At 40.2% G+C, this 18,194-nt stretch overlaps 1 protein-coding gene across 1 annotated transcript in view; it reads right to left on the reverse strand.

The window, feature by feature from the left end:
- Nucleotides 1-18,194, reverse strand: part of vps37ba (VPS37B subunit of ESCRT-I a) — a 53,067-nt gene that overhangs the window by 16,047 nt on the left and 18,826 nt on the right. Inside the window, exon 2 of the mRNA XM_034171046.1 lies at nt 11,960-12,131. Coding sequence (XP_034026937.1) covers nt 11,960-12,131 — 172 coding nt within the window. The remainder of the gene's footprint in view (nt 1-11,959; nt 12,132-18,194) is intronic.

Genomic DNA, 18,194 nt, shown 5'->3' on the forward strand with positions numbered 1-18,194 from the left:
TAAAATTAGACTTTTAGTCGACAAAATAGAAAATGGTATGTGAATGACTAAATATGACTAAAACTGAAAAGGACATTGAACAAAAGAATAAGGTGAAATTAAATAACAGGTGACAAAATTAAAAGTAATTCAAACAGAAAAAATGTTGACTCCAGCTTCATCTGGGTCAAGTGCTCCCTCAGCATTGCCATCTGTCCCCAGCTGCTCTGTAGCCAATCCACGACTAGAGCGGATAGTGTATGGACAGCGGGGGATAACCTACATTTGTCAAAATCTATCTATTAATGTCAACACACCAACCCACTGACTGCTACATGTGCATTAACATCCAAGAAATGCAATACACACGTGGAATGATGCAGCAGTAATTCAATCAATACACACTCACATACGCCTCACACTGGACTTAATTTTGTATTCATTCAATGAGTATTTCATTGTACTACCTAGAAAAAAAATTTAATTCCCAACAAGTTCAAAGTTTCATGTTGCGCCTTTTATTCTGACCAGCAACCCAACAACCTAAAGTGCTGCTGATTGCAGAAGTAGAAAGTCTTACATGATGCCTATCCTCAGACACCTGAGCACGAAATAGAGGTTTAAGGATAGGATGCCAATCCACTACAAGTTACTTCCCCAGTTAAGTCTGGTACACATTTATTACACACACGCACGCACGCGTATTATATTCAAAAATAAGCCCAGGAATTTAAGTAGAAATTTACTATTTAATGATGCTGAAAATGAAACTGTAACCGAAACAAAATTTCTTGGGAGTTTTATTGATAATAAATTAAGATGGAAAATGCATATAAATTACGTTAAATCTAAAAAGCCATCACGAGTCTGTATAAAGCACAAGACTTCCTCTCCCAGCATCCGTTAGTTACACTATATCATATCACTATACCTATTGCATTGAGGTTTGGGGAAACACATAAAACAAATACAAAATTTTTATTACAAAAGAAAGCTATAAGAGTTATGAGTAATAAACCATATCGTGAGCCAACAAACCCATTATTTGTCTGTTTACACATTTTTAAATTCTGGGAATTGGTCTATTATATCTCGATACAAATCATGTATAAAGTTAAAAATAAACTTTTGCCTCAACATGTCCAGGATCTGTTTAAAATGAGGGAGCCCAGCTATATGAGGTCTGTGAGAAAAGTATCCGACATTTTTATTTTATGCAAAAAATATATGGATTTGATTCATATATTTTTACGTCAGCCAAGCTTGAACCTTCGTGCGCATGCGTGAGTTTTTTCACGCCTGTCGGTTGCGTCATTCGCCTGTGGGCAGGCTTTGAGTGAGCACTGGTCCACCCCTCTCATCGTTTTTTCATTGCGAGGAAATGGCGGAATGATTTGGGCTTTGTTCCATCAGAATTTTTTCAGAAACTGTTAGAGAAAGGCAGTTGGAAACCATTCGGAAAATTCACATGGCTTTGGGTGAAAATTTTATGGGCTTCACAGAGATTACGGAGTGTTACTACCGCTTTAAGGACGGCTCACAATGGCGCACGGCGCGCCGCACTCCGAGCCGCGATCGACAGGCAGAAACCACCATTTCATTTCTAAACGGATGGCTGTGTCGATCCGGGACCGTCATGTGCAATTTCTCTGGTTATGACAAGAGCTGGACATCAGCCATTTTCTGGCAGATTTCACTTTTAACAAGAGATTTTGTCATGGAAAGCCGCGTGGAGGCTTTGCGCATCACGACGGATTCATTGATGGAGTCTTTTGTTGCTCCTGTCCCAGCTTTTTTTTTTTTTGGTAAACGTGTTGCAGGCATCCATTTCAAAATGAGCAAATATTTGCACAAAAACAAAAAAGTCTATCAGTTTGAACATTAAATATCTTGTCTTTGTGGTGTATTCAAATGAATATAGGTTGAAGAAGATTTGGAAATCATTGTATTCTGGTTCTATTTACATTTCACACAACGTCCCAACTTCATTGGAATTGGGGATGTGTGTGTGTGTGTGTGTGTAATATATATATATATATATATATATATATATATATATATACACACATATACATATACATACACACACACACACACACACACACACACACACACACACACACACACACACACACTAGTGTTCAGAATAATAGTAGTGCTATGACTAAAAAGATTAATCCAGGTTTTGAGTATATTTCTTATTGTTACATGGGAAACAAGGTACCAGTAGATTCAGTAGATTCTCACAAATCCAACAAGACCAAGCATTCATGATATGTACACTCTTAAGGCTATGAAATTGGGCTATGAGTAAAAAAATGTAGAAAAGGGGGTGTTCACAATAATAGTAGCATCTGCTGTTGACGCTACCAACTCAAAACTCACTCACTCACTGTCTTGTTGAAACACCCATTTCAAGGGCATGTCCTCTTCAGCATAAGGCAACATGACCTCTTCAAGTATCCTGACATATCCAAACCGATCCATGATACCTGGTATGCGATATATAGGCCCAACACCATAGTAGGAGAAACATGCCCATATCACGATGCTTGCACCACCATGCTTCACTGTCTTCACTGTGAACTGTGGCTTGAATTCAGAGTTTGGGGGTCATGTCACAAACTGTCTGCGGCCCTTGGACCCAAAAAGAACAATTTTACTCTCATCAGTCCACAAAATATTCCTCCAATTCTCTTTAGGCCAGTTGATGTGTTCTTTGGCAAATTGTAACCTCTTCTGCACATGTCTTATTTAACAGAGGGAATTTGCGGGGGATTTTTGTAAATAAATTAGCTTCACACAGGCGTCTTCTAACTGTCACAGCACTTACAGGTAACTCCGGACTGTCTTTGATCATCCTGGAGCTTATCAATGGGTGAGCCTTTGCCATTCTGGTTATTCTTCTATCCATTTTGATGTTTTCAGTTTTCTTCCACGTGTCTCTGTTTTTTTTGTCCATTTTAAAGCATTGGAGATCATTGTAGATGAACAGCCTATAATTTTTTGCACCTGTATCTAAGTTTTCCCCTCTCCAATCAACTTTTTAATCAAACTACGCTGTTCTTCTGAACAATGCCTTGAACATCCCATTTTCCTCAGGCTTTCAAAGAGAAAAGCATGTTCAACAGGTGCTGGCTTCATCCTTAAATAGGGGACACCTGATTCAAACGTTTGTTCCACAAAATTGACAAACTCACTGACTGAATGCCACACTACTATTATTGTGAACACCCCCTTTTCTACTTTTTTTTTACTCATAGCCCAATTTCATAGCCTTAAGAGTGTGCATATCATTAATGCTTGATCTTGCTGTATTTGTGAGAATCTACTGGTACCTTGTTTCCCATGTAACAATAAGAAATATACTCAAAACATGGATTAATCTTTTTAGTCACATAGCACTATTATTATTCTGAACACTACTGTATGCAAATATGCATATGCAAGATGGAAGCAGTAAATACTGGGTATGTTTGTTTGGAAAGGAGCTTCTCAACTCTACGGTGTGACCTTACAGTAATCTCATGATACCATTTGCATCAGTGGTTTTACTCATAAGTCCATGCGGTATGTATTTTGTGGAAGTAACATTTTATTTTGTAAACAATATGTACAGCATAGTTTAGTAACTTCCCTATGAATTAAATAAAAAAAACAAAAAAAACCCACTTTTTTTATTGATGGCTGAGATAGGAATACACAGAGCATTAAATATATGTGTTACCACTGTGTGAGGTTTCACTGAAATCCACCTCACAGATTCTCCCATGATCCACAAAAAAATAAAATAATGTTAAAATTACTCTGTTTTGACTCTGTGTGTCGCGGAGATGCTACGCAACAGTGTGTGTGTGTGGTGCGCTCATCAATATTACATGTTCCACCTTTGGGGAAAAAAGAAACAAAAAACATTGCATTTCTTTGTCACGGGGGTTCGATAATAAGTAAAATAAAGTGTTACCGAATTAATTTAAATTATTCATTTATATATATATATATATATATATATATATATATATATATATATATATATATATATATATATATATATGTATGTATGTATATATATATATATATATATACCGTATTTTCCGGACTATAAGTCGCACTTTTTTACATGTTTTGGCCGGGGGTGCGACCTATACTCCGGTGCGACTTATAAATGAAAAATATACCGGTAGGATCTCAATTAATTTACCGTAACAAAACAATTTTACATGACAGAGTCGATCTATGTTTTAAAATGGCCACCAGAAAAGGAAATGCAATGCATCATGGACACTGTAGTATAGCGGCCGTCCTATAAGTCACGCTGGTCGCGATAACCAATCAGAGAACAGAACGTTGGACGCGTATTCCTCACCTCACCCACAGCGTGTGAAGCTGACGAATACCGTGCTTGCCGTTATTCCGGCATGGCGAACAAAACAGCTTCAACCCTTGGATATCAGTGTGAGCAGAGTGTTTAAGTTGACGCTGAGAGCTGCGTGGGAGCACCGGGTGAGCGACGGCGGAGGATTAGTGTGTGCACTTGGAAGGAGCTGGCGTCGAAGATTGTGAATAGCGTTTGAAGCAGACGAACATGGTGTTTATTCCGGGACGGCTAACAAAACAGCTTCAACCCTTGGATATCAGTGTGAGCAGAGTTGACGCTGAGAGCTGCATGGGAGCACTGAGCGACGGCGGAGGATTAGCGTCTGCACTTGGAAGGAGCTGGATCGACAACGCTGGGTGGTCATGAGCTGCGCAGGTAGGTGCTGCATGGTTCGGCTCGCAATGTGGTCCGCAAAATACAAACATATCTGTAGGTAAAATGCAGCTCACGAGAGGGCACTCAAGGCTTGTGTGACTGTTCCTGCGACTTCTGACTACCATAGAAAAATAAAATTTCAACGTTACTGATAACTTAACAAGACAACGGAGAAGGCCCGAAAAAATGCCACCAAAAAGAAAATCATACTCTGCAGATTGTAAGTTACGACTGGTGAAATATGCATCTGAAAACGGTAGCCGTCACAATATTATCATCTGAACTTTTCATGTTAAGTTAACATACCTGTATGTCCATGGGACTTATAGTCCAGTGCAACTTATTTATGGTTTATTTTTCTTTATAATGATAAAGTGGCTGGTGCGACTTATAGTCCGGAAAATACGGTATATATATATATATATATATATATATACATATACATATACACACACATATACACACACGTATGTAAAGGTTTGGGCACCCCTGATAATTTTCATTATATTCCTTTATAAATCATTGGTTGTTTTGATCAGCAATTTCAGTTAAATATATCACATAGCAGACGAACACACTGATAGTTAAAGTGAAATGAAGTTTCGAGGATTTAAGTGTGAAATTATTTTTTTTAACAAAATTAGGAAGGTGCATAAATGTTGGCACACTTGTCATTTTATTGATTTGAATACATTTAGCACTAATTATTGGAACACAAAATTGGTTTGGTAAGGTCATTGACCCTTGACCTCCTTACACAAGTGAATCCAATTATGAGAAAGGGCATTTAAGGTGGCCATTTGCAAATGTTTCTCCTTTTGCATCTCTTCTAATGAGTGGCAACATGGGAGCCTTGAAACAACTCTCAAATGACCTGAAAACAAAGACTGGTCAACATCATGGTTTAGGGGAAGGATACGAAAAGTTATCTCAGAGATTTCAGCTGTCAGCTTCCACTGTGAGGAAATGGAAGACCACAGGCACAGTACTAGTTAAGGCTCGAAGTGGCAGGCCAAGAAAATTCTCAGATAAGCTGAAGCAAAGGATGGTGAGAACAGTCATAGTCAACCCACAGACCTGCACCAAGGACCTACAACATGATCTTGCTGCAGATAGTGTCTCTGTGCATCATTCAACGATACAGTGCACTATGCACAAGGAGATGCTGTATGATGCTGTAATGCAGAGGAAATCTTTTCTGCCTACACGCCACAAACAGTCGCTTGAGGTATGCTAAAGCACATTGGACAAGCCAGCTTCATTTTGGAATAAGGTGCTGTGGAGTGATGAAACTAAAATTGAGTTGTCTGGACATAACGAGGGGCGGTATGCATGGCTGAAAAAGAACACAGTATTCCAAGAAAAACACTTGCTACCTACAGCAAAATTTGGAGGTGGTTACATCATGCTGTGTGACTGTATGGCCAGTGCAGGTACTGGGAATCTTGTTAAAGTTGAGGGTCACATGGATTCTAGTCTATATCAGCAGATTCTTGAGAACAATATTCATGAATCAGTGACAAAGGTGAAGTTGCGCCGGGGCTGGATCTTTCAACAAGACAACGACCCTAAACACTGCTCAAAATCCACTAAGGCATTCATGCAGAGGAACAAGTACAACGTTCTGGAATGGCCATCTCAGTCCCCAGACCTGAATATTATTGAAAATCTGTGGTGTGATTTTAAGCGGGTTGTCCATGGTCAGAAACCAACAAACCTGACTGAAAATGTTTTGTAAAGGCAAATGGTCCAAAATACCTTCAACCAGAATCCAGACTCATTGGAAGCTATAGGAAGCATTTAGAGGCTGTTATTTCAGCAAAAGGAGGATCTATTAAATATTGCTGTATTTTTTTTTTCTGTTGGGGTGCCCACATTTATGCACCTGCCTAATTTTGTTTAAAGAATTATTGCACACTTACTGTAAATCCTATAAGCTTCATTTCACTTCTCAAATATGACTGTGTTTGTCTGCTATATGATATATTTAACTGAAATTTTTTGATCCAAACAACCAATATTTATAAAGGAAAAAAAGTGTATATATATATATATATATATATATATATATATATATACACACATACATACACATACATACACACATACACACAGAAAATTTTTCACTCTAATAATACCAATCTTATTATAATATTGGTATCAGCCCCCCAAAGAAATCCTGATCAGTCCGGCTTTAATGTGGAGTAATTTTACAGAAAATTTAACACTGTATATTTGACATGACTGTCTTAAACTGAAAATTAAAATAGGAGTCTGAGCCTGTTTTTCATATGTAATTCTACTCAGATAGGGCTGCCAACTGAACCAAAAAACACTATCTGCAACTGCAAACTGACTTGATGTATGTCTACTGCCTAAAATGATTCACACAAAGCTGTCACAGTCTGAGTGCCTTGCAGGGAAGAAGACAAACTTTTATCAGCGTGGTAGAGCAATGAATGGTTCTCTTTGCTATTTTGAGAGGGTTGCCTGGCAACTAGTGCGTCAACAGTATCACAAGTGTCGTCACCCATTCTCCCTGACAGTGTGTAGGTGTGCCAGTGAGGATTTTACTCAAATCTGGAACTCGCTCAACCCAAATTCAGTTACACTGACTGCTGCAGAAACATGATACTAACCAGTAGCAGCAGCCACAGCCTCCTGTGGGAATACATCAACTGGTAAAACTGGTTATACTGGCACATGCTCATGCAAAATATGAACATTTTAATGAATAACATTTGAGCATCCAATGACAGATGGTGCATGAAAGCAGACAACAGGTATAACCTTGTGTACTATTACCTGTTACAGATATACTGAACACTGTAGTGACCGAAAGAACAAGACTGTGGATACAAGCAATTAAATTTTTTTTTTTTTTTTTTTGCCTCCTTGCTCTCGGCTGAGACGGTCACATTTTTCTCTTCTCCCTCCCTCCTTATCTTTCCTGCTTCTATGGCGTGTTGTCTGTGAGGCTGCCAGCTTTGCTCTTCTGGAAACAGCAAAAATGGATCTGTTAAAGTGGTCTCTGAACGCAATTGACACTATTTTTTCTTCAAGACACTCGGGAGCGGAGGACCCAACCTGTCCTGCCGGGACACGTGATGAGTTACGTGATGGACAGTTGGCAGGTCATGTGCCTTTACACGCTGTCTGTGGAGGACGTCGAAGATGTGTATATATTTGGCATGGTGGTGACCGGGTTCCTGCTGTGTGGAGCGGGCATAGCGCTGGTTTACCGGAAAATTAAGAAAGTGGAAGCGGCAATAATTGGCCCATCCAGGCTGCCCCACATGACTGCTTTGATTGGAAGGGCAGTGTCAGGTCAGTCGGCGGGTGTCAACCGCACGTTGGAAACCATCTCTGGTAGGATGGCTGCACTGGAAAACCGCATTGATCATCAGTAATGACCACATCTCCTCTCCTAATTAAGATGTATTGGAAGCCACTCTGTCTCAGACTGTGGAATCTTTCAGGCGTCTGCTAATCTGGATTTTCATTCGGCTTCCCCAAACACAGCTGCACTTCAAGGCTGCTGTGACAAAAACCTCCTGGAGAAGAACAACGCTCATGCCTCACCCCCCCCCCCCCCCGGTCTTCCCCCGCCCTCAGCTTCTCCAGCTCTGACGTTGACTGTGGACAGTGGACTGTTCAGGGCTGGGCCCTTCCTCCCTCCAGAACGGACGAGCAAGGCCGTTGATGGCGCCTAAAGGCAGCCTCCGGGTGTTCTGTCTGATAACTGGACTCTTACAAATCTCGGTCGTCGTCTCTCGTCCTGTTGTGTGTGATCATTGTTCATTGTGCTGATGGGTTTTTTCCTGCATTGCTGCTGCATGATTCAATGCAGCAGCAATGAAGGTTTTTCTTTCCCAAATCTTACCTTGTGTGTGCTTTTTATATATGTTCATGTACCGGGCCGGCTTACGTGTGTTGTTTGTGTGTCGTTTCTCGTCATGAGGCCGGTCATGGTTTGCTCAGCCCTGCTGTTGACCTAAGGCAGGACATACATCTGGAGCTGGTCCCCAGGCGCCTAAAGGCGACTTCTGCTCCTAACTGGCAATTAGGATGGGTTAAATGCAGTAAACACATTTCATTGTGCAGGGAACATGTTCCTTTGTGCATATGACAATAAAATTCTTTTGAATCCTTTGAATCATTGAAATTAGCAGAGGTGGAATGAAGTCATCATCAGGTCACTCAAGTCATGAATCAGCAAGTCCAAAGTCAAGTCTCAAGTCATAATGACCACCATTTGTTTGTAAGATGACTTGAGACTTGCAGATTGATAACTTGAGAATGACTTGACAGTGACTTCATCCCACCTCTGGAAATTAGGTTCCTCCGTGGGATGTCTGGATTTACATTTTGTGATGAAGTGAGACGTTTGAATACTTTAGAAGGACTCTCAATTGATTTGAGCTACTGGTGAGGATGGCACCTGGTTATCTCCCTTGTGCAGTGGTTCTCAAACCGATACTCAAGGACCAACTAACCTAAACATTTTCCATGTCTACCTGAGCTGCCACAAGCTGATTACCTGCTTCAGGTGTCTGTTAGTACAGTGCTTTTCAACCTTTTTTGAGCCGCGGCACCCTTTTTATATTTACAAAATCCTGCGGCACACCACCAACCAAAATAATATTATAATTCTATTACCTCTGGTTTTGCGCAAAACCCAATTATCGCAATAGAAAATCAATACAGAAAACACCGCATTTCGAAAATCCTCAAGCATTTTGCGCTCTGATCTCAAGTAGGGTTGTCACAATTAGGAATTTCTGGAGACGATTAATTGTCAGACAAATAATTGCGATTGACGAATATATTGTCTATTTTTTTTCTTTTTTTTCCCCTTCTTTATATTCTACTATTGTAGTATAATTACACAACTCTGGAAGAACGTTTGGCTTCTGTGAGTGGAGAAGCTGGGAATAGTGCAACATTTATTTTTATCTTCATTTTACATACAGTCCCAACTTTTTCTGATTTGTGGTCGTTTCTGTTGCATTTCTGAAATTGTTTCTCCTCATCAGTCACATTTTGTGCTTAAACACTGCATTAAGCCCATATTGAACAAATAAATACCTTTGGAAAGTAACAGCTGTTAAAGTTCAGAGTTCTCACCTGCTTTTTGTGATCTGTGCATCTGAACATCACCACAGCTTCTCCATGTCAGGGTTTTTTTTTTTTTTTTTGTGGCTCAGTTCATTCATATATTCTCATTTTTAAATATGTTTTTAAAGCTATTTGACCGTTTATTTCATCTCATGATCTCATAAATTCAGCATACGATGCGCACATGGTGTGAACAGGACAGTAACGGCAGAATCACACCTTTAGAGAAAGTTCAGAGAGAAGTAAAAGCAGCTTCACGTTTTGTTTTTTGTTTTTGTTTTTAACTTCTTCACTCGGGTTAAAATCCTCTCTCTGCTCCGCGCTCGCTGCGCACTGATGGTTCTCAGATTGTAACGTGTCGCGCCTCCATTCAGGAATCTCCCTCACGCACCCCTTCCCACGCAGTCTGCAGCCTGTTGACTCCACGCGCGCGCACACACACACACACACACACACACACACACACACACACACACACACACACACAGACACACCGACAGCTCCGCATTTTAGACGGCTTTTGAAGACGACGGCACTGTTTTAATCGGCCGTCTTATCCAAACGGAGGCTGCAGCACAATGACATCAGATTCTGAGTTGTTTTATGCTTTGTGTATAAAATAAATAATTCACGTTAATCGCGAATATGAAAAATATAAGGCAGAGGCTGCCTTCAGCGAACCCAGTTGTGAGCGAGAAGGCCCAAGTCTGACCACGGTGACATCAACGGAGGTCAGGCCGCCTTCCCCGCACACCTCCACAGCCAACGCGGTTTCTCCTTCCCCAGAGGAGCCATGCTCCGTGAACAGCTGAGATTCACGCTGTAGTCAGCAACCCGTAACCATGGAGACGCACAACGCTATGTGCGCAAGTATGTCTATTATACTATAGTACAGCGCTTTGCTGCCATCTACTGGAATAAAAGAGCATTACATCATCTGCCACACTATTACAGCACATACACCCGATAATGGTGATATTTGATAACTGCCCACGGCACCCCTGACGATCGATCACGGCACCCTAGGGTGCCGCGGCACCCCTGACGATCGATCACGGCACCCTAGGGTGCCGCGGCACCCCGGTTGAGAATCACTGTGTTAGTACTTTCTTGGCTGCACACCTGAATGAGATAATCAGGTTGTGGCAGAGCAGGAAAAGGTGGAAAATGTGTAGGTTAAGTGGTCCTTGGGGATCTGTTTGAGAACCACTACCCGAGGGACGTGTTCCAGGTACATCCAAAAGGGAGCATGCCCTGTGAAAGACCCAGGACACACTGTAGGGATTACATCTCCTAGCTGGCATGGGAATGCCTAGGGATCCCCAGGAGGGCCTTGCTGAACACAGTGATCTGTAGGCTGAACTGCTTAAGGTGCCTTGACACTTGCACACATTTAATCCCCGTCGTGTTCTCTGAATTTGATTGAAAACACCTCTAATCACATCTGGAATCACAGAGGAATCTACAGCTGCAGCTTTTTACCCCTCTCTCTCTTGTGCACTTCATGAGGTGGAGAACGCATCTGGAATAATCTAAAAGGTAATTATTTGTAATATTTATATCGTAATAGCTTGGCAAAAATAGCTGCATTTTCATTCCTTCTTACGAGTAGCTGTAAAATTATGTTTATGACAGATTTAACATGTCTTCTGTGGTGCGGTGTGCTGACGCAATGACTCACACTGGCATTCAGTGTTTAAGTGTTTGCACAATGCTCACGTGAAGTTCACATGATTAATGTGTGTCAGATATTTTGAACATTTCAAAATTTTCTTTGTGCATGTACACAAAACTGCACACAGTTTACGAGTTTACTCTCTGGCATGGCAGATTGCGCACTAGTGCGCAGATCAAATTCATGCAAGTGTCAAGGCACCTTTAGTCCGCTGCCACTGGGACCCGGATAAGCAGTAGAAAAAGAATGATCTGTGTCCAAATCCATAGAGTAGACATCAGGGAGGCGATTGTGATTAAACAGATATGCGTCAGGAAACCATGATCATATGGCTAACATATGAGTGTCATATTATACTGAGAATAAATGATGGAAAAAAAAAAAAAAAGAGACAAGCAGCAGTGACACTTTCATCCGTTCTAAGTCGACTGTACCTAGGGTGGACTTTCGGAGCTGGTAAGCCTCAAAGTTCTCCTGAAGACAGCTGTAGTGTTTGGTGAGCTGAGCCTTCTTGTGTTCCAGTCTTGGCTGCAGGGTGAGGTTCTGCTCTGCCAGGGTTCGGTTACTAACAAGAGTTTTCTCCTTTGTCTGCTGAACTTCTTGCATCTTCAATACACAGAAAACACAATATTCTTATTACCAGAACATCTTTGTTCTCAAAATAAGACTGAAAAGAATTTACTTTGTTCAAAACTGGCCCTGAAAGATTCAGTATCCTGGTTACATTAACAACTTTGTGTTACTTGTACATTCCTTCTGTCCGCCTTCAAAATGGGGGCAACAATAATCCAGTCACTCTTTCATACAATAAAATTTCACAGTACAAAGACAGCTACTATATATACACTATATACTATACTTTAGAATGATTATTTGCCTAGCACCTGAGGGGGGAAAAACACTAGTGTAGTGAATAATAACTGATTCTTCACACTTAAAAGTATGAAGAATTTTCACACATCCCCCACAATCGCTTTCAAAGATTTACAAAGACCTGAACATATGACAGGCACAAATCTGCAAACCATGACAAAAATATACATATATAGCTATTTGTTCTTTAAAAGAAATGAAAAATGGTCCACAGAGTCAGAGAAATTCCACTAGTATTTCTCATATGTCCAACAAAGACCAAAACAACAACAAAATGTTCCATTACACAATTACCAGAAAATTCAAAATCAAGTGTGTAACAAAGAAATTTAAAGTCAGGAAAGTCACCATACACATTCAGAATGAATGAAAATTATATATATATATATATCTCGATAGAATTCTGGTCTACATAACTATATACTGTAAATTAATAAAGCACAACCATAACATGACAAAGTTCTTAAAATGTGATTAAGCCTAATTAAATAAAATTAGGCTGGCCACAATAAAAGGCCAGCCTAATTTTATTGTGGCCACCTGTGCAATAATCATGCTGTATAATCAGTATGTTGTTATGCCACACCTGTCAGGTGGGATGGATTACCTCGGCAAAGGAGAAGTGCTCACCAACACGGATTTAGACCGATTTGTGAACAATTGAGAGAAATAGGTATTTTGTGTATATAGAAAATGTTTTAGATCTTCGAGTCCAGCTCATGGAAAATGGGAACTATACGGTTCTTTTGCGGCATCGACCGAAATGCTTCGGTAGTACCGAATATCAAAACATGCCTCGTCTTTCGGTCTTGGTCTGGATGGAGATGAATAAATAAAGCCCTTGCTACCTCTCAAATGACTCATTTTACATGCCCTCCATAAATTACATATATATACATGCAGTGAGGAATGAGCATGAACATACAGGCAAAGTTTAAAAATACATGGTGTAGGTTGTGATTATGGAATAGTGACTAAGACTAGCCTTGGATGTGGATTGTATTAACTCTGAAAAAACACTTAATGCTGGGGAAAAAAAGTTAAATATGTTATTTCATTCCATTTTCTACCATCATATCCTGAAATAACACTCTCTGTTTACAAAATGGCTATTTCCCTTTTTTATGGCCAGCTGAGGAAGCAGATCTTTAAATGGCACCCACAACTGCAGGCGTCTTCTGTCAAACCAATCACATAATTGTTTTTTCTGGATGAAATGTTCTCAGAGGCTGCAGAGAGGCTGTTGAAGGATCACAGGACTGTAGGTGAAGAGTTCATCTGGATGGACTGCAGACCTGGCTTGACGTTAGCTAACACAATATCCACTTAGACTGGAACTGTAATATTTTCATCACATTTATTTCAAGAGTTTATAAGGCCCATATGGTACATCATTTTCCCTTTTTCTGTTCTTCTGTGTAACCACAGCTACAAGAATAAAGTGCAGAGGAAATGAGAGTTGTTACACAACTGATGAACAGAATGCTGCATATCTGCAGTGGCACAGTGGCTGGAGAACTATGAACTGAAAAAGTGAAGACTTCTATTTTGCATTAGAACCAAAATTTCTACAAAAAAAAAAAAAAGGCAGCTACAGTTTAAATGCTTACTCTCTTAAAAAGACATTGTGCAAAGCACTCATGCACAAACCAAATGGTGTGGTTGAAGAAGTAGCAATTCCTATATAGCAGGGGTGGGCGTCGAGGGCCGAGACACTGCAGGTTTTCCATGTAACCAATCACCTCAGCAGGTGGGTTGCTGATGAGCTTCTGCTCTGAACATAAACACCTGGTTGTCAATGAAATCACCTGCTGAAACACCTGATCTTTAATGAAATCACCTGCTGAGGCGATTGGTTGCACGGAAAACCTGCAGTGTCTCGGCCCTTTATGGCACATGATTGCCCACCCCTGCTATATAGGAACTAAAGCCCACTGGTGGCAGTACTGAACACATGAGGTGAGTGAAAGTCTATTGCTCCACCAGGATGGGACATCAGTCCATCAAAGATTACATCCCCTGCCAAGGCCTGAACCATTTGTTGTGCAGGTGAGAGAACGTAGCTACTCTGGTTAGCTGTGTAGGCTAATGCTTACCGACATGACCTCTCACATTTGCCTCATCCTCCCTTCTCCACTGGGAACTGACAAAACTGCACTTTTCGCGACTGCTTTGGTGATTGCTGCGTGTTATGCTGTGTATATATTGCGCAGCGGGAGCAGCTGTCCCCATAAGTGGTCAAATCTCATGATATCACGCAGGGTTCAAACGAGACTGCACTGCCCTATTTTAATTAACTTTTTATTCATGTATAAACAGTGATCACCCCTTGAGGTCACCACAGCAGGACATGCATGGATCTGAACCTTGATTTGGCATGTTTTACTTCTTGATACAACTCCAGATGTACATGGGGATTTGGCCATGGGTGTCTTCGAAACTGGGACCTCTTTTGTAGGAAGGCAATAGCACTACTTTGTATGAATGTAGAGTCAAAAAAGTGAAATGTGCCGAATCACTGTGTTGTCGCTGAAGAACTGGATAACCTCCACATCATCGTCACCCTGTTTTTAGCTTACAGGAAATGCAAGTTGTAACAGGATGTGTAAAAGTCTCCTTAACCCTTCTCTTCAGACACTCATGAGCACTGAACAGAGAATAAATGTGACATGCACTAAAGGAATTTCCTCATTGCAAAACAATAATTAAAATAAAGTCAGCATCACATTGTTTTATAAAATAATTAGTACAAACTGTTCATCAGTGTCTCTGTATTATGAGAATGTTTTTTTTTTTTTTTGGGGGTTTTTTTTTTTTTTTTTGAAGCATTTGTTTTGAATCAGTTGATGTATTGACACCACATATAGCACAGCTCGTGGTGTCTTCCTTTTGATATGAACTCCAAAACAATGTTCAGGACAGGTTTCTAAAAATTCCACTGCAGTGTTTCAAGTCCGCCATCATGAATTTACAGTAACATTGGAGAAAAAAAAAAACAAAAAAAAAAACACTCCCACATACAGTCTACTGTTCAATTCCAGTTATGGGCCTTTCACGCTGCATACTTTAGGCCAATCCGTCAACATGCGTTTTTAACGCATCCGACGCATGACGTCAGACACTTCGCTTCGGAAGCGGCAAGGGGGCGGAGACTGCACGTCACACTCTGGCTGTTTCCACAATCTGAAAAAGGTTCAGCGATCGCCATCTTGAATTTGGGTTGCCTGAACCACAAAAAAGCTTTAAAAAACAGCAGTAGAACGATTCTTCCATCACCCTGCTGGGAGAAGCTTTTTTTCAGCTACTTTTCGAAGTGACACCGACCGAGGGAGGACTGACAACTTGGTGGGATATCAAATCGAACCGTGACAGCGGGCCGACCCACACAGAGAAGCCGGCCTTCAGGCATCATCACTGGGCAGAGCGAGGCAGGCAGCCGGGGGGATGGAGCAAACCCACTCAGTCCGAAATCTCCCACTTTTTGTATATATGCGAAGTCCCAGTTTGCCCAACGGTGTTTAGTTCTGCAGCTTTATCGAGGTGAGAATAATGTAAAAATAAAACATGACGTTTACTGAACTGCTGTGAAGGTTTAATAATCGGCTAACGTTAGAGTAGCCTTTTAGCACAGTTGATCTGAGTGAACGCTTTAATTTCTAAATGCTTTAGTCTTTTTTATTTTTACCAAATAAAGCTACAGCTTTTTTCAGACACCACAAAAGCTCAAATTTAAATAACTTATTTTTTGGGGTGTTTTGTTTCTTTATTTTTGAAGAAATATTTTTATTTGTCCCAATCAGGAACATTTGCTGTGCAGACAACCAAACTTCCATTGATGAGCTGAACACGACGAAATCCAGTCAAAAGAAAACATCTCTGCTCTTCAAAATAGGACAAAAGTGTCTTCAGCAACACCACCAGAGTTCAAAGCTGCAGAAGAGACCTTCATCTGGTCCCGAGAATCCAGCATAACATCACCTGCTTCTAAATAAAAGGCTCTTTCAACTGCAACTATTTTATTTTTAAAAAGCTGTTTCATTTTATATTTTAACAATAAATGAACGGATCATTAAAAATGTCCATGAAATCAAAGTCAAAAGACATTTGCATAGGTAGAAGCTCTCCACTTATTGTGCTCAAATTCATATTTTAGAAATTACTTTGTCCTGATAACAACATTAAAGGCAATTACATATTTTGGCGAAATTACAAGTTGAAATGACTATATATATATAAAAAATAAATAAATAAAAATCATACAATCACACTGCAGTCATTGTTAAATTATTTCCTGTTGCATTTATAATAAACATTTATATTTATTTACAGTGTCTGTTTTTCTGGTTGAAATGAGATATAAATAATCTACCAGACTTAAAAAATGTACAAATTTCCATGTTATTTTATTTGTCTAAAAATAAATGTCCGAGGTTCCTTTTGTTAAACAAGAAATTATCTAATCTGAAATAACAGGTGGTTTTAATTTACAGATGAAAGGTTTCTAAAGAACCATTTATTGATTTATTTAGCTATTTTAATTACAAGTGTTGTAAACTTTTTTTTTTTAAACAGTAATCAGAAATTCTGATGTAACAACAACAAAAACATTTCGAAGGATTTTTCTTCAGAAAACTGCTCCATAAATGAGCAGTCCTCTGACACGTATGTTTTGCACAGATCAGTGGTTTCTGTACCAATCCGTTTTGTAGAGAGCAGTGGTTTCTACACCGATCCATTTTGTAGAGATCAGTGGTTTCTGCCACCCGTCTTCCGTGTCTTGGCCCGACGCGTCGTTCCTATTGGACAACGCAAAGGTACGTCACAGCTCAGAATGTCGAAAGTTGGATTGGATTGAACTTTGACTCCGTCAGCCTGCTGACAAGCGGCAATGCGCGCTCCCGTCAGAAGCGTCGGTTTAGCTCGGCTTTTGATGCAACGCTTCTGACGCATCTAAAAAGCAATGCGTCTCTTTGAAAGTAATGCTTTTTAGACCGATTTTTGACGCATCTGACATATGCAGTGTGAAAGGCCCATTATAATTACATTCAGTTGTGTAGTTCGTACTGGTACAGAACACTGTGCTCTTTGTATTTCTTAATGATTTATGTAAATCAAGTCAAATTCAGTGACCTGGATATGCTCATGTATGGATATGTGACTTGTCTCATAAATGAGGCTGTAAAAGTGATGATTTAACCTCTTTCAGCTGCTCCCATTAGGGGCCGCCACAGCAGATCAATCATTTCTATCTCACCATGTCCTCTGTAGCTTACTCTGTCACACCAACCACCTGCATGTCCTCCCTCAGCACATCCATAAACCTCTTTTGCTTCCCTCGTCTCCTCCTGCCTGGTGGCTCAATCCTCAGCATTTTCAATCTCCCCTCTCTGACTTTGTCTCCTAGCTGTCCCAACCTGAGCTGTCTCTCTGATACAGTGGGGCAAAAAAGTATTTAGTCAATCCCTGATTGTGCAAGTTCTCCTACTTAGAAAGATGAGAGAGGTCTGCAATTTTCATCATAGGTACACTTGAATTATGAGAGACAAAATGAGAACAAAATTCCAGGAAATCATATTGTAGGATTTTTAAATAATTTATTTGTAAATTATGGTGTAAAATAAGTATTTGGTCAATAACAAAAGTTCAACTCAATACTTTGTAACAATCTTTGTTGTCAATGACAGAGGTCAAACGTTTCCTGTAAGTCTTCACCAGGTTTGCACACACTGTAGATGGTATTTTGGCCCATTCCGCCATGCAGATCTCCTCTAGAGAAGTGATGTTTTGGGGCTGTCA

This window comes from Thalassophryne amazonica, chromosome 5, assembly GCF_902500255.1.
Source record: "Thalassophryne amazonica chromosome 5, fThaAma1.1, whole genome shotgun sequence".
Taxonomy (NCBI): domain Eukaryota; kingdom Metazoa; phylum Chordata; class Actinopteri; order Batrachoidiformes; family Batrachoididae; genus Thalassophryne; species Thalassophryne amazonica.